This window comes from Onychostoma macrolepis, chromosome 23, assembly GCF_012432095.1.
Source record: "Onychostoma macrolepis isolate SWU-2019 chromosome 23, ASM1243209v1, whole genome shotgun sequence".
NCBI lineage: Eukaryota > Metazoa > Chordata > Actinopteri > Cypriniformes > Cyprinidae > Onychostoma > Onychostoma macrolepis.
The window spans coordinates 2306113-2331262 of NC_081177.1; the positions used below are offsets into that span (position 1 = coordinate 2306113).

General features: G+C 39.0%; 1 protein-coding gene across 1 annotated transcript; it reads left to right on the forward strand.

Moving 5' to 3' along the window:
* The first annotated feature begins 13328 nt into the window (after positions 1-13328).
* On the forward strand, positions 13329-24547 carry syap1 (synapse associated protein 1). The gene is made up of 9 exons (XM_058764400.1): positions 13329-13599; positions 14818-14936; positions 15938-16004; positions 16097-16170; positions 17902-18041; positions 18126-18280; positions 19330-19388; positions 20025-20151; positions 23748-24547. The coding sequence occupies exons 1-9, from the start codon at positions 13467-13469 to the stop codon at positions 23873-23875; spliced, it is 1002 nt and encodes a 333-aa protein (XP_058620383.1). The 5' UTR covers positions 13329-13466; the 3' UTR covers positions 23876-24547.
* The last annotated feature ends 603 nt before the right edge of the window (positions 24548-25150 follow it).

Below are 25150 nucleotides of genomic sequence, written 5' to 3' on the forward strand. Positions count from 1 at the left end.
TGTCAAACACCTGTCATCGGGCCTGTGCAATAGGGCTTTGGGATTTTTTTCAAGTAGCCTAATCTTCACCTGAACAAGAAGGCCATAGACCCTAAAGACAACTGGCCCATAAATCTTGACAGCTCCAATGTTCCATCTCCAAATCTTACTGTTCAAAAACTTGAAGTATAAGTTGGTAGTATATATCAAACTTTACCGTGTTACAGTGTATTTTCTGATGCAGAACATCTCCGTATATTTATGTAATGTCAAATGATAATTATATCATCACATGTGATAGGAGGGCTGTTTATTTTCAGGAAATGTAAACATGAGTTTTGTTATGAGTCTGATGTTTGCTAGAAGAAATGCAATCAACTGTCTTGTTATGTATCGACTTGTCACGACTGCACTGTCAAGTCCAGCTCCAACCACATCATCAAGTTTGGTGATCACACAACTGTGGTAGGCCTCATCAGCAACAACGATGAAACGCACTACAGAGAGGAAGTGGCACAGCTGGCTGAATGGTGTGGTGCTAACAACCTGTTCCTCAATGTGGGTAAGACAAAAGAGGTTGTGATGGACTTCAGGAGAAACTCTGTTGACCAACCCCCACTGACCATCGACGGCTCAACCGCGGAGAGAGTCGGTAGCACTAAATTCCTGGGGGTGCACATCACAAAGGATCTCACCTGGACCACCAACGTCACGTCACTCAACAAGAAGGGACAACAGCGCCTCTACTTTCTCCGTCGGCTGAAAAGGGCAAGTCTCCCTCCACCTATCCTCACCACCTTTTACAGGGGCACCATTGAGAGTGTGCTGACCAGCTGAATCACTGTCTGGTATGGGAACTGCAGTGCTGCTGACCGTAAGACCCTACAACGGACAGTGAACACTGCCGCAAAGATCATTGGTACCCCTCTCCCCTCCATCCCGGACATTTTTCTTGCACGATGCTCCAGCAAGGCCTCCAGCATCGTGAAGGACCCCACCCACCCCTCCCACAACCTCTTCCAGCTCCTGCCATCAGGAAAAAGGTACCGGATCAAGACTCGTTCTGTCAGATTGCTCAACAGCTTCTTTCCCCAGGCTGTGAGAGCTCTTAACTCCAATCTCCCTGTCCCCTCTCTGAAACCATGAACACCTCAGCCCCCCAACTCATAAATAACTATTGACAATTTTCCTAAGTGCAATTCTGAGTGTGCAAACCACCTGTAGTAACACATTCGTCCCACTATATGCACACTAGACACTTTCTACAAACACTCCCTGCTACAAAGACTCAATAAGATAATATATGTTTACTTGAGCATTGCACTACAAAATAATGTTTACTTGAGCATTGCACTACTAAATCTTTTGCACTATGCGCCGCATCCCACAAGATGGTTGGGACTGCTCTTCAGGAGGTGGTGACTGCACCGCTCCTTCCTCCGGAGGAGGACCGGGTGGTAAATCCTTTGTTTCCTTTTCTTTCTGAAAGTCGTGGAGGGAGCCCTTGTTCCCATGAGAGAACAGGGTGTTCGCATCCTCAACTATCTCGACGACTGGCTCATTCTTGCTCAGTCTCGGGAGCAGTTGTGCGAACACAGGGATTTGGTGCTTGGTCATCTCAGCCAGTTGGGCCTTCAGGTCAACTGGGAAAAGAGCAAACTCACCCCAGCGCAGAGGATCTCTTTTCTCGGTATGGAGTTGGATTCGGTCGAACAGTCAGCACGCCTCACAGAGGAACGTGCTCAGTCGGTGTTGAACTGCCTGAATACATTCAGAGGCAGGACAGCGGTCCCACTGAAACTTTTTCAGAGGCTCCGGGGGCATATGGCAGCCGCAGCGGCAGTAACCCCGCTCGGTTTGCTTCATATGAGACCGCTTCAGCACTGCCTTCACGGCCGAGTCCCGAGATGGGCGTGGCAACGCGGCACGTACCGAGTGGCAATCACTCTGGAATGCCGCCAAGCCTTCAGCCCGTGGTCAGACCCCTTGTTTCTTCGGGCAGGAGTGCCCCTAGAGCAGGTGTCCCGGCATGCCGTGGTCTTCACGGATGCCTCTGCCACCGGCTTGGGTGCTACGTACAACGGGAATGCAGTGTCAGGGGTGTGGACGGGCCCCCAACTGCATTGGCATGTCAACTGCCTCGAGTTGCTAGCAGTACACCTTGCCCTGAGCCACCTGAAGGGGCCGTTACGGGGCAAACATGTGCTGGTCCGGACGGACAACACTGCGACCGTTGCGTACATCAACCATCAAGGGGGTTTGCGCTCCCGTCGCATGTCGCAACTCGCCCGCCATCTCGTGTTCCGGGTGTGCTCAATCGTGCGGCCGACGAGCTCTCACGAGCTGCGCTACCGGGAGAGTGGCGACTCCATCCCCAGGTGGTCCAGCTGATTTGGGGAGAGTTCGGCGAGGCTCAGGTAGACCTGTTTGCCTCGCCAGAAACCTCTCATTGCCAGTTGTTCTACTCCCTGTCCGGGGGGACACTCGGTACAGATGCACTGGCACACAGCTGGCCCCGGGGCCTTCGCAAATATGCGTTTCCCCCAGTGAGCCTACTTGCACAGACCTTGTGCAAAGTCAGGGAGGACAAGGAGCAGGTCCTGCTAGTTGCGCCTTATTGGCCCAACCGGACCTGGTTCCCGGAACTCACACTCCTCGCGACAGCCCCTCCCTGGCGAATTCCTCTGAGGAAGGATCTGCTTTCTCAGAGACGGGGCACCGGAGGTTTTAGGTGACTTACCCCCTGAGGTACTTAACACCATCGCTTCGGCACGTGCACCGTCTACGAGACGTGCTTACGCCTTGAAGTGGAACCTGTTCGTCGAGTGGTGTGCTTCTCGCTGAGAAGACCCCCGAAGATGTTCGATCGGTGTCGTGCTTTCCTTCTTGCAGCATGGGTTGGAGCGTAGGCTGTCCCCCTCCACCCTCAAAGTTCATGTTGCCGCTATTTCCGCATGCCACGACCTCATCGATGGTAAGTCTGTGGGTAAGCACGACCTGGTCGTCAGGTTCCTTAGGGGGGCGAGACGGTTAAATCCTCCTCGACCTCCCTCCATACCCTCTTGGGACCTTGCTCTGGTGCTTCGAGCACTCCAGATTGCTCCCTTCGAGCCTTTGCAGTCAGCAGACTTAAAGATTCTGTCTATGAAGACTTTGTTGCTGGTTGCATTGGCCTCCATCAAGAGGGTAGGGGACCTGCAGGCATTTTCGGTCGACGAATCGTGCCTAGAGTTCGGGCCGGGTGACAACCACATGGTACTGAGACCCCGGCCTGGCTATGTGCCCAAGGTTCCTACCACTCCCTTCAGGGATCAGGTAGTGAGCCTGCAAGGGCTGCCCCCGGAGGAGGCAGACCCAGCCCTGGCTTTGCTCTGTCCAGTTCGTGCCTTACGACTGTACATAGACAGAACTCGAAGCCTCAGGACCTCAGACCAGCTTTTTGTCTGTTATGGAGGCCAGTAGAAGGGAAAGGCTGTCTCCAAGCAGAGGATGGCCCACTGGATAGTGGATACCATCGCCTTGGCTTACCAAGCACAAGGCGTGCCCTGCCCGCTCAGGTTGCATGCCCACTCCACGAGAGGCGTGGCATCCTCCTGGGCTGGGCGACACCTAACACGTTCGCTAGGTTTTATAGCCTTCGTGTCGAGCCGGTCTCCTCACGTGTTCTCACCTCAGGTCAGAGGCACGGAGAGGTCCCGGCTTAGTGTCGGCTTGCTGCGTTACATACGCTTATTGCTCCAGAGAGTCCCTACAAGGCAGACCCTGTTGAGTCCTCCGATCACCCTTCGGCAGCCAGACGTGGCGGAGCGTCCGGCGCCAGGCCTTTACTCCGCTGTATCCTTGAGAACCGGATTTAGGCTAGGGTCCATATGTGTGACCCTACGGGGATCCCATATGGGTTATTCCACGGGTTGCTCCTAGACAAACCCATGTCTTTCCCTCTGGGAGAACCCACCTCTCGTCAGGTTGGAGTCACCCCAGTACTTCCATATGTAGTACAGCCCTATGGGGTTAGTCCATATGTACTTCTCCACATAACTCCTTCGGGGAAGGATGTGGCTTCCGCAGCGTTCCTTTCCAGTGAAAGGGTACGCTTTCCCAGTGTTATCCAAAAGTCTCACTGAATGGGTTTTGGGAACAGCAGTGATCGACACTCTCTGTGGTTGCCCTGTCCCACCGTCCTTAAGCAAGGGGGTACAGGGGGCTGGCTACAGAGCGCTGGAAGGGGGCAGCTCCTGTGGCGCTTTGGTAGGGATTCCTATTCGTCGGTCAGTCTGACGTACGTCGAACGTGACCGACTGAATGGGAACGTCTCGGTTACATAGGTAACCCTCGTTCCCTGAAGGAGGGAACGGAGACATACGTCCCGTCGCCACAGTCGCTGGACCCCGCTGATGCTGCCGCCTTACCTGTTCGGCTCCTCAGCGAAAACCTAAAGATGCAACGCACCTGCTGCTCATTATATACCCGCGCTGCGAGGTGAGCAGCTGCTGCATATGATTGCATGCCAATGTGCATTGGCTCGTTTTAGTTACACTCGAAGTAGATTGGCCTCTCTAGCGAGATTCCTATTCGTCGGTCAGTCCGACGTACGTCTCCGTTCCCTCCTTCAGGGAATGAGGGTTAACTATGTAACCGAGACGTTATAGTAGTTATAGTATTTAGTATATTTATAGTCAGATGGTTAGAGTTAGAGTTAAAGTTATACTTTATTGTCCTTTACAGGAAATTTGTCTTGGACTCAAAGCTGCAGGAATACACACAACAACAACAACAACACTTGTTAATTAACACAGTTACTACAATTTACCATTTAAAATCCTAATGGATACCGGTATAAAAGAATTCTTATAGCGATTACTTCTACATAATGGAACTCTATAACGCCTCCCTGATGGCAGTAATTGATATGTTGAAAATAAAACATGGCTTGAATCACTTACTATTGCTTGCGCGTTCTTAAAAACCAACGACTCATAAATAGACTGAAGTGATGTATACTCTCTTACACCTATGACTTTCATGGCAACTTTAACAAGACGTACAAGCTGTGATTTTGATTGAACTGTAAGATTGCCGTATCAAGCTGGCATTCCATAGTTGAATAAACTTCCCAAAACTGCTTGATAAAACAACAACATGATTTCTTTACTTACTCCGACCAACCTAAGTCTTCTTAAAAAATATAGTCTTTTCTGGAATCTTGAGCAGAGATAATAATCAATGTGGGCTTTCCAAGTCAATGAACGGTCAATGACCACCCCAAGATACTTGAATGTATCCACTTGTTCAATAGTGTTATCTTGAATAATTACTGGACTGTAATCACCCAAACTTTTTGGGTCCACTATCATTTCCTTAGTTTTTCCAACATTGACAATAAGATGATTTACATTACAGCACTGCACAAAGTTCCTAATTTCAGAGTGATATTCTGTTATGTCCTGATTCTTTCCTAAAAGACTTAGTATTACAGTGTCATCAGAGTATTTTATAAAATAGTTGTTCTTATTTCTACTAAAACAATCATTTGTATATAAAGTGAACAGAATGGGAGAGCATACGCAACCTTGAGGAGCACCTATACTAACTGATTTAACATCAGATAGTATATCGTTTACTTTAACACATTGAGTATGATTTGTTAAGAAGGAAAAAAGCCACTTAATAATAAAAGGATCAACGTTAATTTTTACAAGCTTGTCCAAGAGTAACTCTGGCTGAAGCGTATTAAAAGCTGAACTAAAGTCCACAAAAAGTAACCGTGCATAAGCATTAAGGTTCTCTAAATGTTGTAAAGTCAAGTGAACAACAGTATTGACAGCATCAACAGTCCCTCTTCTCTCATTATAAGCAAACTGGAAAGGATCCAACAATAAATTTACATTACTTTTCAGTCTAGACACAACATATTTCTCCAAGCATTTCATAACTACAGATGTTATAGCAACTGGTCTAAAATCATTATTATCGGAAGCACCAGATTTTTTGGGAACAGGTGTTACAATAGACTTTTTCCATAACAGTGGAACCATATGATTGTCAAGTGAAAAATCGGACACCATGCCAGGGTTAACTCCTCCGCACACACCCACAAAAGATGCGGCGAAACACCATCCGGCCCAGTTGATTTCTTAGTACAAACTTTACGAAAAAGTGAAGTAACTTCTTGAGGGTTCACAAATAATCTGGCTTCCATACCACATTCAACAGTTTGTAAAATCACTTCACATTCACGGACAGGATCATTATTATCGAACCGTACAAAAAACTCATTCAGCTCATTTGCTTTCTTAAAATCATCAATTGTTACAAAGCATTGTTTTTTAGAATCCATGTTAGAAATTGTCCTCAAAGATTCCCACAATCTCCTATTGTTCATAGATAAAAATATTTTGTTCAATGTAGTCCCTTTTGCGTTTCCTAGCTTCCGATAATAATTTATTCAGTTCCTTTTGGACGATCTTCAACTCAACCCAGTCCTTCTTCATAAAAGCTACTTTTTTCTTATTGATGCAGGCTTTCACCTCTTTTGTTATATGAGGCTTGTTATTTGGGAACATCCTGACTTCCTTTTTAGGAAGTATTGTATCCACACAGAAACGAATATAATCAGTGGTCATCTCTGTCATTGTGTTCAAATCTGCATCATAAAATACTGACCAATCCGTACATAAAAAACACCCTCTTAATGCTTCCACATTTCCTTCATTCAATACGGTTACAGTCTTAACCAAAGGCTTATTCCTTTTCAAAACAGTCTTATATGTTGGTATGAAATGAACTATATTGTGGTCCGATGTTGATAAAGGGGGTTTAATTTTGGCCTTGTAAGCCTCCCTGATGTTACCATAACATTTATCCAGAATATTACTGTTCCTTGTCGCACTTTTAACATACTGGAAGAAGCCTGGTAAGAATGACTCAAGTTTACACTGGTTAAAGTCACCCATGATAAGACCTGGAGCACCCGGGGTTCACTGTAGTTGTTTTTGAATACAGTCTGATATGCATGAGGCAGCTCTGGATGCATTGCCGTTAGGAGGGATATATGCTACACACAATAAAATACTGCCAAACTCTCTCGGGAGATAAAAAGGTCTCTTCTATCTCCACAACTGAACTAGGAATATCCTTATGAAGCCAGGTCTCTGTAAATGCCAATAAACTTGAGTCTCGATACTCAAAGCACGACCTGGTGTTAATACGAAGTTCGTCCATCTTAGTTCTAAGTGATCTCACATTTCCAAAGATGATGGAAGGAAGAGGGGGCCCGTCGACCTCTTCTCCGGTGTTGCCGCTGTTGATCTGAATTCCGTTTCAGCTCCTCCGGCAAGTCCACCATCGGATTTAGATCGACAGATCGAGATGAAAGCAGGAAGAGGGCTTCTCTTGTGTATGAAATGAGAGTTTGGGTCTCCCCGCACATAGTAGTTGATAGAGGCCATGGCGATAAAAGATTCCAAATAATAAATATCCAAACAATAATATGTGCAAATGTCGACATTGTGTGGCTTGCTGACGTGCCACCATCCGAAGTAAAAATAAATGATTAAGAAAAACAAACAGACAACATTAAACAGCGTAGACACGTGCAGCCAACGAGTCCGGGTCGCAGCTGAGCAGCGCCACCGGAAGGGAGTAAGTTAGGTGCTCTAGGTTAAAGTTAGGTTAAACTGTTGTATAGATCTATTGTTTTTCCTATATTTGCACTGTTGTATGTTTATCTTATATTTAACTAGTATGTAGCACCGTGGTCCTGCGAGACACGACATTTCGTTCCACTATATGTCCACACATGTAGCAGAGTGACAATAAAGCTCAACTTGAACTTAAACTTGTATGTGTTTTATGCAGAGTTTAATGTGTGTTTTATACTCGCTTCTCTGTCAGGCTTCATTCTGAACTTTGCAATTCACTTTTGCATGGTGTTTCAACTTAAATGTGTGTTGGCACTTGGCAGTGTGTGTACACAACCACCCTATGATAAAAATGCACCCAGTGCTTTTTTTAAATCCCCACAAGAAAGACATAAGCACTTTCTCAGATCAAGCCGTTCTCAGATTCTTGGCAAAGTGACGTCACACAGACCCAGGCCCCTCCCACGACTGTTGACCAACACTGCTGTTTTAGCACAGACCCGCCCTGAGTGAGCTGCAAACACAGTCCACCATTGTTTCGACGCCGGAGCAGGGGTAGACAAGAATGGTTCCTAAGCGATTGAGATCTTTTGTTGTTGTTGGATGTAATAATGAACATAGCAGTCGTTATTTACTCCCGACGTCTGAGCCGCTGAAGACACAGTGGATTACTTTTGTTTTTGAAGCGAATGCGCCCTTCAAAATGTGAGCAAAGCTCATTAGCATTTAAAGAGCAATGCACCGAAACGGCTCGCTATGAACACAGCTGTTTTTGACAAGGTAAAAAGGGTGTTTAACAAAAACCCACCAATTCACTATCTCAACGAATTAGAATACTTCATAAGACCAATAAAAAAAACTAAAAAAATCATTTTAGTGAATTGTTGGCCTTCTGGAAAGTATGTTCATTTACTGTATATGTACTCAATACTTGGTAGGGGCTCCTTTTGCTTTAATTACTGCCTCAATTCGGCGTGGCATGGAGGTGATCAGTTTGTGGCACTGCTGAGGTGGTATGGAAGCCCAGGTTTCTTTGACAGTGGCCTTCAGCTCGTCTGCATTTTTTGGTCTCTTGTTTCTTATTTTCCTCTTGACAATACTCCATAGATTCTCTCTGGGGTTCAGGTCTGGTGAGTTTTCTGGCCAGTCAAGCACACCGACACCATGGTCATTTAACCAACTTTTGGTGTTTTTGGCAGTGTGGGCAGGTGCCAAATCCTGCTGGAAAATGAAATCAGCATCTTTAAAAAGCTGGTCAGCAGAAGGAAGCATGAAGTGCTCCAAAATTTCTTGGTAAACGGGTGCAGTGGCTTTGGTTTTCAAAAAACACAATGGACCAACACCAGCAGATGACATTGCACCCCAAATCATCACAGACTGTGGAAACTTAACACTGGACTTCAAGCAACTTGGGCTATGAGCTTCTCCACCCTTCCTCCAGACTCTAGGACCTTGGTTTCCAAATGAAATACAAAACTTGCTCTCATCTGAAAAGAGGACTTTGGACCACTGGGCAACAGTCCAGTTCTTCTTCTCCTTAGCCCAGGTAAGACGCCTCTGACGCTGTCTGTGGTTCAGGAGTGGCTTAACAAGAGGAATACGACAACTGTAGCCAAATTCCTCGACACGTCTGTGTGTGGTGGCTCTTGATGCCTTGACCCCAGCCTCAGTCCATTCCTTGTGAAGTTCACACAAATTCTTGAATTGATTTTGCTTGACAATCTTCATAAGGCTGCGGTTCTCTCGGTTGGTTGTGCATCTTTTTCTTCCACACTTTTTCCATCCACTCAACTTTCTGTTAACATGCTTGGATACAGCACTCTGTGAACAGCCAGCTTCTTTGGCAATGAATGTTTGTGGCTTACCCTCCTTGTGAAGGGTGTCAATGATTGTCTTCTGGACAACTGTCAGATCAGCAGTCTTCCGTATGATTGTGTAGCCTAGTGAACCAAACTGAGACACCATTTGAAGGCTCAGGAAACCTTTGCAGGTATTTTGAGTTGATCAGCTGATTGGCATGTCACCATATTCTAATTTGTTGAGATAGTGAATTGGTGGGTTTTTTTTAAATATGAGCCAAAATCATCACAATTAAAAGAACCAAAAACATAAACTTCAGTCTGTGTGCATTGAATTTATTTAATACACAAGTTTCACAATTTGAGATGAATTACTGAAATAAATGAACTTTTCCACGACATTCTAATTTATTGAGATGCACCTGTATGTGTTGGGTTTTGCTCAATATGATGTTAAGTGGCAGATCAGTGGGCTTAATGCAGTTGAATATCTAAAGAGACGTACGGTTCCAGACGAAACCTAAAATACTATGGAGGACGCAAAATAATAATTATAATATGACCGCTTGGTGAACCATATGAACTTGTCACGATCCTTTGGAGCAAGGGAACGAGGAGACAAGGGAATCTTTCCAATACATAGATTTTTATTCATCCAATACTTCAAACATAGGAGACATGGAACACAGGAAGACAATTAACAGCGAGATACCAGACTCAGAGAACACAGGGCTTATGCTGCCTTCACGTGCTATCGGAATTATCGTAAATACGAGTTTCCTAATCGGAAATTGGACGTGAACGGCCTCTCAAGTCGTATTTACTACTGGGAAATTCGGAAATAATTTTGATACCCGAGTTTCCGAGTTGGGCGGGTCATAAACTTTAAACATGGTGGAGGGAACATTGCTGCTGTCAATGCTGTTCTCACAACAACTACATCCCTTTGTCTTGTCGCTAAAGTATTGTATTTATAGGCTAGATATTAACGATCATTCGAAGCATATTGTATGTTTTATATGCAGTGAAATCAGCATGTATTTGACCGAAATTCCAGAATTGTCAGCAAACTGCATGTATAGCGCGGTGAATGTTTATATGATTGTCAACCAATGGGATGCTACATTTTATTTTTTCCAACATTAAAGCACTTGAATACGACAAGCTCGTAATCACGACTTCATAAGTGGGAAATAGGAAATTTCTGATAGCACGTGAAGGCAGCATTATAAACAGAAGTAAACTAGATGATTAATAACACACGGCTGGGGACTAATGACCTAATGAACCTAAACGAGGACAAGAACAAACCAAATATGGGCACGAGAGGAGGAGAAACACAAGACACAGGAAGACAGGACTGACAGAACCGAACTCGTATTTAAACATTTAAACAAGCCTCACCATCAGTCGACGAGGCTATCCAGGAGTCCTCATCTCTCTCATCATCTGAAACAAGGAGATATTCAGTTTAACTGCTGTACACAGACACGCACATATCTGTGTTATCGCTCCCCTTCTCCTGCATTCATTGATCCGCACACTAATGTTACTGAAGTTATTAGCTAGTTATGTTGACCTGAGAAAGTCTCTGTGAAAGATGCTTGGGACAGTTGACTGATCTGTCGCTGCTCCCGGGCAGGTAGCTGGTTATGAAATAGTTTAAAATGTGTTTGTTCTATACATTTATTTGTGCTATTTACACAACGTTTAAGTTTTTTCAAGTTTGAAGGTGTCCAGGTACAGAAACTGAATAATCAAATATAAAATGGCATTCCATAGTCCTCACTGTATAAATTAAATATAGATCAATTCTTGTTAAACTACAAAGTAGTTCAGTAAAGAGCTGTGAGTGATTTTCTCTGATTAAGGACACCGACAGCAGCTAGTAAATTAGGCGCGATCACTTTAAGAGACAATGCATCCACTATAATACACATCCGATGGTTTTGGTGATTATTCACTTCTGTTGTCCAAAATGAGGGGAAAAACACTGATATTTCTCATATCTTCTTTTATGTTTCACAGAAGGAGGTTTGGAATGACATGGGGGTGAGTAAAGTTTTTAACCATTATCAGGCATTTTAGATGCACTCAAATACAAATACAAATACAAATAACAAAATGAATGTATCACTGTTTAAAGATTATTTCCACTTTACATATATAACCCTAACTGTGAAATGACGGAAAGTAGGTCAAATCTAAACTAATGTAAACACTGCTGCAATGCTTTGTAACACACAAATGACCAAAACGTATAACAGTAAAAACACAAAGCACTAACCTGCACTTGCAACAAAGTTGCTGAGACAAAGAACAACCAACAATAAGATGATTTGCAGAGACCTCATTGTTATTGCCTTCAGTGTATCTTAATCAGGGTTCAACACAGGAAATAAGACAACTTCTGTCTGCACAAATTATATATGAGGTCCAGCCCACAACTTCTGGTATCACTGAGTTCTTAGTCAGCAAACCTCAAATGAGTGAATTTGTACCAATGATTTCAAAAAAACATTTCCAAGAGTTGCCCTTTTTAATTGTGCAAATTGTTACAAACAGTTACAAACAGTCCTCAGGATCAATCAGGCTTCAGCTGACAGTGATGGATTCACTATAAATATTAGGTGGCAGGAGAGAATGTAAAGCATGCATCATCAAATAGACTTAGGTGAATATAGGACCACCACATATTCAAGTCAGGGTCAATTAAACAGCACAGTCTTGTCAAACACCTGTCATCGGGCCTGTACAATAGGGCTTTGGGATTTTTTTCAAGTAGCCTAATCTTCACCTGAACAAGAAGGCCATAGACCCTAAAGACAACTGGCCCATGCATCTTGACAGCTCCATTGCAGTTGATTTAGGATTCAAGGATTCAAGGAACTTTTATTGTCAAACCAGCTCACATTTTACATGTTATGGTACGAAATTAAGACTCAAGTCCCGGTTTAAAAGCCACAATAATATTAATATATAATAATTAAATAATATCGCACCTATAATGAGTAAAGTATTGCACTTAAGGTGGATAAAATGTTTGTAGTGCAGGTCAGTGTGTGTGTGTGTGTGTGTGTGTGTGAGTGTGTGAGTGTGATGAATAGCAATCTATGTTGTAATACACAGCTCACTGCTGCTTATGCCATTAAACCAAACTGGGTCCAGAACTTAAAGTAAATGGCAGGATGTCTTCAAATTTTGATGTAGATATGGACCATTAATGTAGACAAAACGACCAAAATAACCTGATTCGAATCTGTGAACAATGATGACTCACAAGAAAGACCAAGCTTCACTTCTCTGTTTGATGTTATGTTTTGGTGATCAACAGCATAACCACAGATGTCTTCCACTCGTCTTTGAATAAACATAAGAAATGTTTTGGATCGAGTCTGGCCACTTTATATTTCATTGATGCTTCACACAATCTCATTTACATGACTGTCTCTGAAAGTGAGCTCTGTCTTTAATGTTATCTTTTGTTGTTGTTGTTGTTGGTCTACAGAAAAGCAAACACTTCCGATCACCGTGTCAGTGTATAAGTACATGGCCGTGGAAATGTAATATCTAGCAACAGAAAAGACACACCAGAGGGAATGGCGATGAAAAATTCGCACAGAATCGTTTCGAAACTTTGAATCAATTGAACCGATTGCGTCGCGAAATGATTCGGTGTTTCGAAGCGGCGACGCCTGCTGGTCAGAACGGTGTAAGTGCAAAGAAAACTCCGCCAAACGTTCATAAAAACAGCTTTTACAAACACTTAGAAACATTTAATTGAAAGTGTACAATATTAAAAGCAATCAACACATCATCTAACGCCAATCAGATGCGAAGCGTCAGTGTAACTGTGCCGTTCCTCCCGCGCTGCAGGGGGCGCTGCGGAGCGCTGCTGTGTGTTTGACGGCGGAAGCGCTCTGTTGTTGTTGTTGATGTTGATGTGGCCCATTGCGGATGCGAATCATGGTGTAAAGTGCTCATGATTAAAACCATCAGAGATCGTTAAATTCACCGCGGAGACACGGACAGACGGAGCGCCGGCAGCATGTTTAAGGGCTGGAGCTCATGGCTGGGCGCAGAGTCCGAGAATGAAGAGAAAACGGACAAACAGGAGAAAAACATCAACACAGAGACCGAAGAAACACAACACATCCTAGAGCAGGCCAAAGGACTCAGCGGTGACACACAGATGATATTATCATATAATCACTAGATGTGAACCTGGACCGCAAAAAACGTGTCGTAAGGGTCAATGCAAATTGCTTTCCATTGATGTATGGTTTGTTATGATAGGAGGATATTTGGCCGAGATACAACTATTTGAAAATCTGTAATATTGAGAAAATCACCTTTAAAGTTGTCCAAATTAAGTTCTTAGCAATGCATATTACTAATCAAAAATTAAGATTTTATATATTTACGGTAGGAAATTTACAAAATATCTTCATGGAAGTTGATCTTTACTTAATATCCTAATGATTTTTGGCATAAAAGAAAAATCTATAATTTTGACCCATGCAATGTATTGTTGGCTATTGCTACAAATATAGCTGTGCTGCTTATGACTGCTTTTGTGCTCCAGGCTCACATATATATGAGCTGATAATATAATACACCAGTGTAAAGCTACAGTAGGTTTTGTGAGGGTTATGATCGCTACATAATGCGATTGAAGTCTCTTGTGTTCACCAAGCCTGCATTTATTTGATCCAAAATACAACAAAAGCAGAAATATTGTGAAATAGTTTTTACTATTTAAATCAACTGCTTTATATTTTAAAAAGTAATTTATTTCTGTGATCAAAGATGACTTTTCAGCATCATTTCAGATAAATGCTGTTCTTCTGAACTTTATATTCATCAAAGAAACCTGAATAAAATCTACTCAGCTGTTCTCAATATTATAATAATAATAATTTTTTTTTTTTTTAGCAGTAAATCAGCATATCAGAATGATTTCTGAAGATCATGTGACACTGAAGACTGGAGTAATGATGCTGAAAATACAGCTTTGATCACAGAAATAAATGACAGTTTAACAGATATTCACATAGAATGTTAAAGAGTAAAAATATTTATATTTTTGCTGTACTTCAGATCAAATAAATGCAGGTTTGATGAGCAGAAGAGACTTCTTTAAAAACATTAAAAATCTTACTTTTCATAAACTTTTGACTGGTAGTATATATCAAACTTTACCGTGTTACAGTGTATTTTCTGATGCAGAACTCTCCAGTATATTTATGTAATGTCAAATGATAATTATATCATCATATGTGATAGGAGGGCTGTTTATTTTCAGGAAATGTAAACATGAGTTTTGTTATGAGTCTGATGTCTTATGTATGTGTTTTATGCAGAGTTTAATGTGTGTTTTATACTCGCGTCTCTGTCAGGCTTCATTCTGAACTTTGCAAGTAGCGCCAGTAAGAAGATCTCAGATTCTGTGGCGGAGACGGCACAAACTATCAAGAAAACGGTGGAGGAGAGCAACATCGACGGCATCATCGACAAGGTACATCATGGAGAAATAAAGAGTTACTCTTTTCAGGACTTAAATTGTCCAAGATGGTGAAATAAAACAGTATTGTTTGAAATACTAATGACATGTTCTTAGAAATTTAATTTGAAAAACTGTATGATGAACTGTATAATTTTTATTGTGTGATTTAAGAAAAGAAAGTATAGCTTTATTATACAACCTTAGATTTTTCATGTTAAATTTAAGAGTGACTATTAATCTTGCTGTGTCATTGCCATTGAATTTAAAAATGTAAAATGTTTATCAATGATGAAGTGTATTTTAGTCTCAGTCTGGATGAAAAGCATTTTACTTTGATTTTAAAATTAAGGACTAAATCCTGACCAGTGTAATTATAGTATCATTGATTTACTTTTATATATTTTTGTTAATATTTTGTATGTTTTAGTAATTTTTTGTGTGTGTTTTTGTCACTTTTATTAGTTTTTTTAATGTCTGTATACTTTTTATATATATATATATATTTTTTTTTTCATTTTAGTTAGTTTTTGAGTCATTTTTGTTGTGCTTTTTTCATTTTATTAGTTTATTTATAATTTATTTATAATTCTAAGTTTGTTTATAATTATTTATTTATAAGTTGTATAAGTTTATTTAAAGTTTATTAGTTTTTTTTTAATTTTTATAATTTCATTTTAGTTTGTTAGTTTCAGTAATATAGATTTAGATTTTATTTTTCTGTCCTCATTAATTTTAGTTATATTTTTGGTACTTTTTTTTTGTGGCTGTTTGTTTTTAAATGTCTATATTTATTATTTTTTATTTATTACTTCTAGTTATTTTAGTACTACAACTTCATTATTGCCTTGGCTGCTAGATTAAATAAAATACATTTCAGTTAAAGTTTATTTTATTTCAATTAATGATTTATTTGTTTATTTTTATTTACAGTTTTAGTTTTACTTAAGGATAATAACTCTGTTTCAGACCAATAAATATGAGCTTATCGCATCTCTGACTCAATTCTCTTTCAGACCATTTTGGGAGATTTTCAGAAGGAGCAAGAAAAATTTGTCCAAGAGAAAAATGCAAGGAAAACAGGTATGGACATAAATGCATGAATCTGTGACTTTGTTCAGCTATTTCAAAGAAAAATCTGTTTATGCACTCTTTTCTCAATCTTTTGTCCACAGACGCCGCGGTGCCGCCCTGGGTCGGATACAACGAGGAGGAAACCATTCAACAGCAGATGCTCGCTTTATCCGCTGTGAGCTTTGTCCATATTTAAATGATTAGTACACTAAAATTGAAGATGTTTTTTTTTTATTGAAATATTGTTTTAATAATTTACCCTCAGATAGGGCTGCAACTAATGATTATTTTGATAATCGATTAGTTGGCCGATTATTTTTTCGATTAATCAGATTTTTTTTTTTTTTAAAGCCAAATTTTCTTTTAATTTTATCGACAAAAAACACACTATTCCACATTCTGCCCAACGTCCTTCAAACAAACGAGCCAACTGAATGCTATGAAAACATACAGTGCTTAATAATTTATTAGACCACCTGTCATGATAAAGAGAAAACACAAATATTTTAGGAATCTGTCAAAAAACTGTTTAAATCTAAAAATGTTATTGTCATTTATTGGGCAAATAACTAGTATTTATTCACATAATAACAAAAATGGCCTCCTATGCCTTTCATAACAGCTTGCATTCTTGCTGGCATTGTTAAGGTACTTTTTGAATGTAATCAGGCATCCGGAAAAGAGAAAGATCAGCAGTGGCACAAACTTACATTTGTTAAAAACCTTACATAAAGTTGGTTTAAGGTTAAAAACACATTATTTTCTACATACATTATTGTTGCTCCTCTATACCCCGCCTTTCTGAAACACGTCAATTCAAAACGTGCATTAAGAAATGAAATGCCGCTGTGTGTTGCTCAAAGACGAACAGTTCTGCTTCGTCCTTATATTTTTGTTGGCAAAATTGAGCAAAACAGACAACATTGTGTCTTAAATAACACACTATTGATGGTTTTCACGTGACGTCACACGCTTATAGGAACGCCCCCCTGGAGGGCAAAACTAAGCTTTGCTCCACTGACCGCCAGTTATTTTTACGCAGTTTACATTAAGTAGTAATGTCGTAAAACGCAGATATTAAAAGGCGAAATTCAGTAAACACCTTATTGATTATGTATATTTTGTTCAGGCAAGCAGGTGAACCCAGAATAAAAACACAATGTGCAAAGTTCCACGTTAAATGGTTTCATTATAAGGAAAACACTGAACTATTAAGCGGATTGTGTTCATATTCCGGCCTCATCTGCTTGCCTATGTAATGCATCATTAATATAGAGAATATTACTGTTTTAAATATATTAAGGCACTTTAGAATGTTTTGTCACACTGTTTAATGATTGAAATATTGGTGCTTAATATGGATTGCAAAACTTACATTTTGTTCACATACCTTTGTTTTATTCTTTTGAGAAGTGATCTAAATATTTGCGGCTGTGAAACAGATGGAAATTGAAAGGCTTGTACTGCAGTTCTGTGGATGTTTTGCCCTCCAAGTCTTGACTGAAAGCTATGAATTAACTTCTTACTTACTGAACTGTTGTATAAGATCAGTATCACATTTGCACTCGTGTGATATTGCTTAACTATATGATGTAAATATGAGACAAAAACTCAAACAGAGGCATTTTTGCCCCATATCTTGAATTTTTTGGGACATTCTAAGCAGGTTCTCTAGGCTCCATCACGCAGTGAGTTGTTGCCCTGCATCATATTTGTCATCAATCATGAAATGTCAGATGACCACGTAGGTTTGGGGCGGGGAAAGTGCGTTAAATGCATTAATAATTTTAACTCGTTATTTTTCACTGTAGTTAATTAACGCGTTAAATTACCAGCCCTACTTTAAACCAAAACCGCATGACTGATTTTTAGTTTTTTATTATTATTATTATTTTTTGTCGTTCAGGACAAGAGGAACTTCCTGCGCGACCCTCCGGCCGGAGTACAGTTCCAGTTCGACTTTGATCAGATGTACCCCGTGGCTCTGGTGATGTTACAGGAAGACGAACTGCTCAACAGGATGCGCTTTGACCTCGTCCCCAAACAGTGAGAGTCAGCTCCGTTAATGCCCTGTTTATTCATGCCTGGACTGTGAGAGCAGATGAGTCTGAGTGTGTGTGTGTGTTTCAGGGTGAAGGAGGACGTGTTCTGGAGGAATTATTTCTACCGCGTGTCTCTGATCAAGCAGTCGGCTCAGCTCACGGCTCTCGCGGCTCACCAACAGGCGGCAGAAAAGAGAGAAGAGGAGAAGAACGCAGCGCCGCCGCTGAACGAGAACATCTCAGGTGTTCATGCACTTACTGCAAGAAGGGTTGTGATACGTCAGATATAATTCCTAAAACCATTTAGGGTTATTATAGATAACTGAAACCACTAAAAACATTTTTATTACATTAAATACTGTAGACATTCACTGAAATAAAATACAATATAAAATAAACTTGAACTTACTTTAAATACTCTTGTTGTAGCTTAATATACTAAAATAGACTTAAACTTAAATAATAATGAATAAAAACTATGTAGACATTTAAAAAAAAAAAAAAACTAATAAAAATGACAAAAATACAACAAAACAGTGTTTTTTTAGTGTTATCAGTATTACTAATATTGTTTTTGGTAATATTTTGAAATAGATGTTATTTTAATATTTTCTGTTTTCAATCTAATTTTAGCTAATGTTTTATTAATTTCGTTGTGTTGGATTTTTTTAAATTATTTTTATTATGCTTTGGTTTATTACATTTGAGTTATTTCCTGATTTACTGTAATACTAAAAGAAAATGAGAAATATTGCCTTGGCAATAAATAAAATAAAATAAGTTTTAAGGTTTTTTTATTGTTATTTTATTTCAATTCATAAGTCATGAAAATGTTTTTTTTATTTTTTTTTATGGTTTAGTTTTAGTTAGCAATAATAACCATGCAACAAAATGAATTAACTTTAAAAATAACTAAAAGTAAAAATTTAAATTTAATTAAAAAAACTGCATAGACTTATAAAAAAAAAAAAAAAAGCTATTAAAAATGACAAATAACACAACAAAATTAAAGATAAAGATAAAAACTAATTGGATGCATTAATATTAATAATAACTATAACAGAATCTCATAACATTGATACAATATAATGAAATATAAAGGAAATGAAATTTACATCAAAAGCTAAAGCGATTTATTTGAAATCTACACAATATTTACTCATTTCAAATCATGATTATATGTGTATATCCATTCATGAGGCTGTGGATAGATTTTGACACTCGTCATAAATAGTAAAGTCATTGTTTAGACTCTTGGAAAAGGAAATAAACATGTATTTTCCTGTTCACAGAAACCATCAGACCGAAAACTCCGCCTGTGGCCATCAGTGCTAAAGCTAAGAGCAATGAGGTAGCGTCTCGGCCTCAGATCTGCATTCTCTTCCCAGGCTTCTCACGATGTGTTTCAATGTGTTTCTTCTGTTTCAGTGTGTCAGAAGGAAAGAAATGAGTCGTTTTACAATTATGATTGACCAAAAGGCAATAGAAACTTTACATTTTTTAGGTCTTATTTTGGATTCTCAATTAAAATTCGCTGTGCATGTAAAGAGGCTTTGTGAAACCATCAGAACAAACCTGAATTGCTTTTATACGATCAGACCGTATCTATCACTTGAAGCAGCCAAGTTATGAATGCATGCAATGGTCTTCTCTTATATGTCTTGACTATCAAACCTGTTAGATCCCTATATAAACAAACCTTAAGAATTTTAGACAAGAAATCAATCAGATGGCATCATTGTAACATTTTACAAAAATACAGTTTGCTTAGTTTTAACAATTTTATGAATCTGTCTCTTATTAAAATGGTTTTTAAATGTGTCAATAAGCTTGCTCCAGATATTATATGCTAATTAATAGTAAAACAGAATAGTTGAGGGATCACTACAAGATGTGCAACTACACAGAACTGTAAATATCAAATATCAAATATCAAAACATGGTTCAAATAAAATAAAAATGAAGTGACTGTTCTCTGTGCTTGCAGGAGGAGGAGGACATCTCCACCAGCCCCGGCGTGTCTGAGTTCGTGAGCGACGCGTTTGACGCCTGTGACATAAACCAGGAGGATCTGAGGAAAGAGATGGAGCAGCTGGTGCTGGATAAGAAAGACGGTGAGTTTGACGACTGTTACACGGCCTGCTGTAGCTTTAACACGCAGCTGTTTCAAAATCCTGCTGTCCAAGAAAACACTTCAGTATTTCTGTTGTTATCGGTCACTATTTTGTTATGCCCTTATATTTTGAATTATATTTTAACTTTAAATCTTCTGTTTTTGTTTTTCTTATTAATTTTTACAAATATTGATATAGTTTTTTTTTTTTTAAGTTTGAATTTGTGTATTAAGTTTTATTTATTTTTTTTTACTTAAAGGGGTGGTTTACTGGGTTTTTTTCTAGGCTTGATTGTGTTTATGGGGTGCAGTCTAACATGTGTTCATGCTTCATTTTTTTAAAAACAACCGCCTGACAAACGCCTCGATTACTTCCTGTTTTTATGAAGCCCCTCCCTCAGAAATACGTGATGGGCTCTGATTGGTTAGCTGGCTCAGTGTGATGTGATTCACTAAACCGCCGAGCATGCGTTTAAATGTCCCGCCCCTCGCTCAGCTGCATGTGCTCCGGTTGTATTGTAAACAATGATTTATAACAATATAGAAACGTCTATATTGCTTAACATTTTGAGCCCGATTGAGACGCAGAGGATATTAGTGAAGAGGATGGCGCAGAACCTGTGCAAGCACGGCTCTTAATGGTATGCTTGTTTGTTTGTTGTCTCATACCTTTAGATACGCTGTTATTATGCTACTGCTTATGTTAGCTTTTAATATACGGTTTTATTCTGATTAAAGTTTTAATACAGTACAGCAACCGCACATGCGTCCATGTATAACGTTTCTCATTGCTATGTGAAAATGTATAATTGGAACAGTTTGTTGGAGCTGATCTGACGATCTGAATGAGAGAGAGAGATGCAGAGCAGGGCGACGTGAGGAACAGTATTAAGAGGCTGTTTTAGAACATTAATTTTGAAACTTGTGAATCCATTAGAATCGTTAGAAGACAGAATCGCGATTCATATATGAATAGATTTTTACGTGCACCCCTAGTTTTCTCTTCCTCTTCTCTAAAGCAGCACAGCATGGCCCCGCCCCCTTCCTTACATGTTCCCGAGGGCGGGGTTTATCTGGGTCAGTGACATATCAGACCCGGGAAGTAGTTCGTTGTAGTCCCTTACCCGCTGTTTTTGTAGGCATTAAACTTCCAGAATTTTAAAAGACGATATCTCTGTTTGCATTGAACTTTGCAGATGTTGTTTATGCTCAAACCGCAACATTACACACTAACTAACATTAAAAAAGTGAAATTGCAATAAACCACCCCTTTAAACTAAACAAAAATTACAAAATTGCTGATATGTTTTTATCTTTGTAGGTGTTTAGTGCAGAAACATTATTTATTTTCTTTTCAGAAACATTTATTTAATTCTGTGTACCACTTTTTTAATAATACCAGGGTGATAATGCTATAATAGTAATCATGTTTTGCATTGTAATGACTTTTATAACAAATTTTATTACAAAGCCTTCTTTTAGCATAACGACTTTTTCTTTCTTTCTTTTTTTGATGAGACTAAATATTAGTTTCCCCCACGCTATTCAAGTATCGTTGATACAGGGCTCGAAATTAACTTTTTTACTTGGTAGCTCTGGTGCTCCCAACTTCAAGAAGTTACGAGCACCAACAAAAATTTAGGAGCACCCACTGAATATTAAGGAGCATCACACTGCCAACTGAGAGGAAGGTCAAAAATGGTCTGACTTTAGCTTTGTGAATTTATGCTACATAAAACATGTGCACGAAACAAACAGCGGGCGAGCTGAATGAGATGCAAATTCACTCTCTGACAGCAGGTGGCGCTTATGGAACAGCATTATAGTGTTTCCTTGCTTACCGTTTACAGCGCTGCACTGCTTTGTTTAGAAAATGTCATTTAAACTTCTCAAGAAGTCAGTTCCCCTCAGAAATACATTCATATAAACCCCCACTCCCAATTCAGTATTTAAGATTTTCTTTCTATATTTCACGCATAGTGAATTTTCACGCATTTTGCCAGCTACAGTATTTTTTTCTCTTTGCGTCTGTCTTCAGTGTCTCTGTCTTCTGTTAATGGCCGTTTACAGACTAATAAGTATTTAGTCTGTATTTAAATATGTATTAAATATTTGGAAAATTATTTCATAATATAGCCAATCTAAAATATGCAAGAATGTAAAGATGAAGCTTAATTGGTTATGTAACGTTGGTTAGCTCATTGTATCAGCTCACAGCGCAAACGTTTTGCAGAGAAATGAAGACAGGTCACACCACAACAATTATTTGCACTCGCACAAATGCTCCCAAATATATTTTGGGGTTGCACAGATTACATTTCGGGAGCATATGCGACCAAAACAGTCGCAGTTTTGAGCCCTGTGATATACTGCTATATTGTTTGTTAATATTATGAATTAGATTTTATTTTTGGATTATGTTTTTATTTTTATTTAAGTTAACGATATAAAAATTATATTGTTTTTGTCATTTTTATTCGTTTTTTATGTCTCTATATAATTTTTTATTAAGTAAAATTTTTTAGTTTTAGTTATTGAAGTACTTTAACTTAAACTAAAAAAATTGAAATTGATGAAATGTTTAAATTTTTTTAATGCTGAAAGGATGTTTATATTAAAGCAATAAAGCCCCGTTCACACCAAGAACAATAACTATAAAGATAACGATATTAGCGTCCACACCAGTGAACAATATTGCGCATCTGCCGCTTTAAATTCTCGAGCTCGTTATAGCAGGATGGATTCTGATTGGCTGTCAATGTTTGTATCGTTCATCAACTGGAAAAAAATAGTACTGAAAATGATTCCAATGATATAGTTTCTCTGTGCCTTTATCGTTATAGTTGTGGTGTGGACTCTGCTATTCTTTAATATTTAGATCAATTTTTAGAACTATATCTTTATCGTTATCTTTAAAGTTATCGTGCTTGGTGTGAACAGGCCTTTAGCTCCTAGAAGCCGTGGTTTACAGTGAATTTATAACTAAGCAGAGTGCCTAAAACCTCCTTAGAGCTGTTATAAATTCACTGTAAACCACAGCTTCACGGGGATTATTGCTTTTATAAAACGGTTATTCCATACGAGTAGTAAGTTTTCACAAAATAAAACAGAGCAAATAAAGTGTAATGATATTATTAATAAAAACAGCATTCTTCCGCCAAACAATGTAGTTCCTCAGAAACGGTTGTGGTTGCAACAAAGTGGTTGCCGAGCAACACACAAACGTAAACAAAGGTGTATGTTTGTAGAGTAATTTACAACAGCTTCGAATGAGGCTCAACCAATCAGAATCAAGGACCGGAACTCTGCGTTTTATAAATGCCACTTTTTAAATACTAGTACTATTAATGTTTTGCATTGTAACACTGCTTTGTAATTATTTGTCTTATTGCGTAATGATTTTTTAATTTATTTTTTCTAATGATTTTTTTTATATGCCGTAATGATTTTTCTTTTTGCTGAGGCTTTTAAAGAGTTTTTTTTCTTCCCCAGAGGAAGATGTTTATTGTACCTTTAAGACCTCTCTATTTTGAAATCCCGCTCTCCAAGAAAAAGTCTTTAATATTTCTCTTGTTTTCCCCATTCGTTGTCTGATAGAAGAGACGGCCGACTGGGAGAAGGAGCTGCAGCAGGAGCTTCAGGAGTACGAGGTAGTCGTCGACCCAGAAAATCGCGACGATAACTGGGACCGTGAGATTGAGGAGATGCTGCAGGACGACAGCTAAAGCGTGACAGCGCCTCCTCTGGTGTGGAGGACACACTGCTGCGCTCAAATGAAGAAATCAGCAGGACGTTTCTACTATTTCGTCAATCTGACTGGACTGAAATATCAGGATTTCCTATAAGAATGTTTAATAAATGTGATGTTTAGCAATAGAGGGATTCGGTGAGGTGCCAACATGCACAGAACTAAGATCGTAATTAGTGAGAACACATAAATCAGATGTAGTTTGCTGATTTATCTTTTATTTCTGACTAATTTCTGCCATGAAGACCTTCTTCTTTCAGAGGTGTACAAGCAAACCAAAGCTCAAAAAGCTGAACGGTTGTAGTGCTCAAACACTATAAGCACACATATCGAGTCCATAAACACTTTAGCATTGCGTTTTAATGGCTTCTCATTCCTTTATTTGTTTTTGATTGTTGATTCGATATTTGTATTCTGATCATCTCTGGCAGGTTTTGGTGAAGTTATTGTTTGGTTTCTCTGGAACATCTGAAATAAAATTGAATTCCGTACCTGTTTATTCATACTATATAACCATATATTTGTAAGGTGAGAGGTTTAATATAACTTTTTGTTTGTTTTTTGTTGTTTTTCAACTTGCACCTTGTCTTATTACTTTGAAGATAAATAATCATGATTTTGCTGCAATAAAGTCTAAAATTCTCTCTTTCTTGGTTTCTCGTTTAGTTTAATACACTACGCTACATTTACAGTCAGTTTATACTATAATAATGAAGTTAAAAGAGACGTTTTATTGTACACCAAGTAACATTTAATATTTTTACTATTATTCTATAGGCATATACCCGTTATTTAACGACATGTTTGCACGCATTTGAGTTATTTAATGGCGCGTGTGCATGTGTTTTACAAGTCATTTGTTCGTCTTGAACGTGTCACTGTGCACGTAGACGTAATGGCGTCATTCGGGTTGCCAAGTATTTTTGGCATCCAGTGAATTCGCCTTCGCTTCACAATATAAACCCAATAGAAACGAGAGGTACATGCGTCAATATTTAGACGACAGTCGCTGAAATGTGTTTTTTTATGATGTTCGTGTTTTGCGTAGAAACTTTAAATTTCATTCAGTGTTCATTTGTTGATAATACAATTTAAAATTGTATAAATATTTTTCTTATTGTATAATGTTTTTTATTATTTTATTTTTTTTGTACGTTATTTTTAATATTATTTCTGTTTTTGTTTTGTTAATGTATATATATTTTTGTGTGTGTTGTGGAGTGTTATGTTAACATTGTAACACTGTTTTAAT

Bases quoted from the DNA above. Each gene is read 5' to 3' on its own strand.
- syap1 (XM_058764400.1), top strand. From the start codon at position 13,467: ATGTTTAAGGGCTGGAGCTCATGGCTGGGCGCAGAGTCCGAGAATGAA. The intron at 16,005-16,096 runs GTATGGACATAA...TTTTGTCCACAG, and splicing joins GAAAAATGCAAGGAAAACAG to ACGCCGCGGTGCCGCCCTGG. The intron at 19,389-20,024 runs GTAGCGTCTCGG...CTGTGCTTGCAG, and splicing joins CTAAAGCTAAGAGCAATGAG to GAGGAGGAGGACATCTCCAC.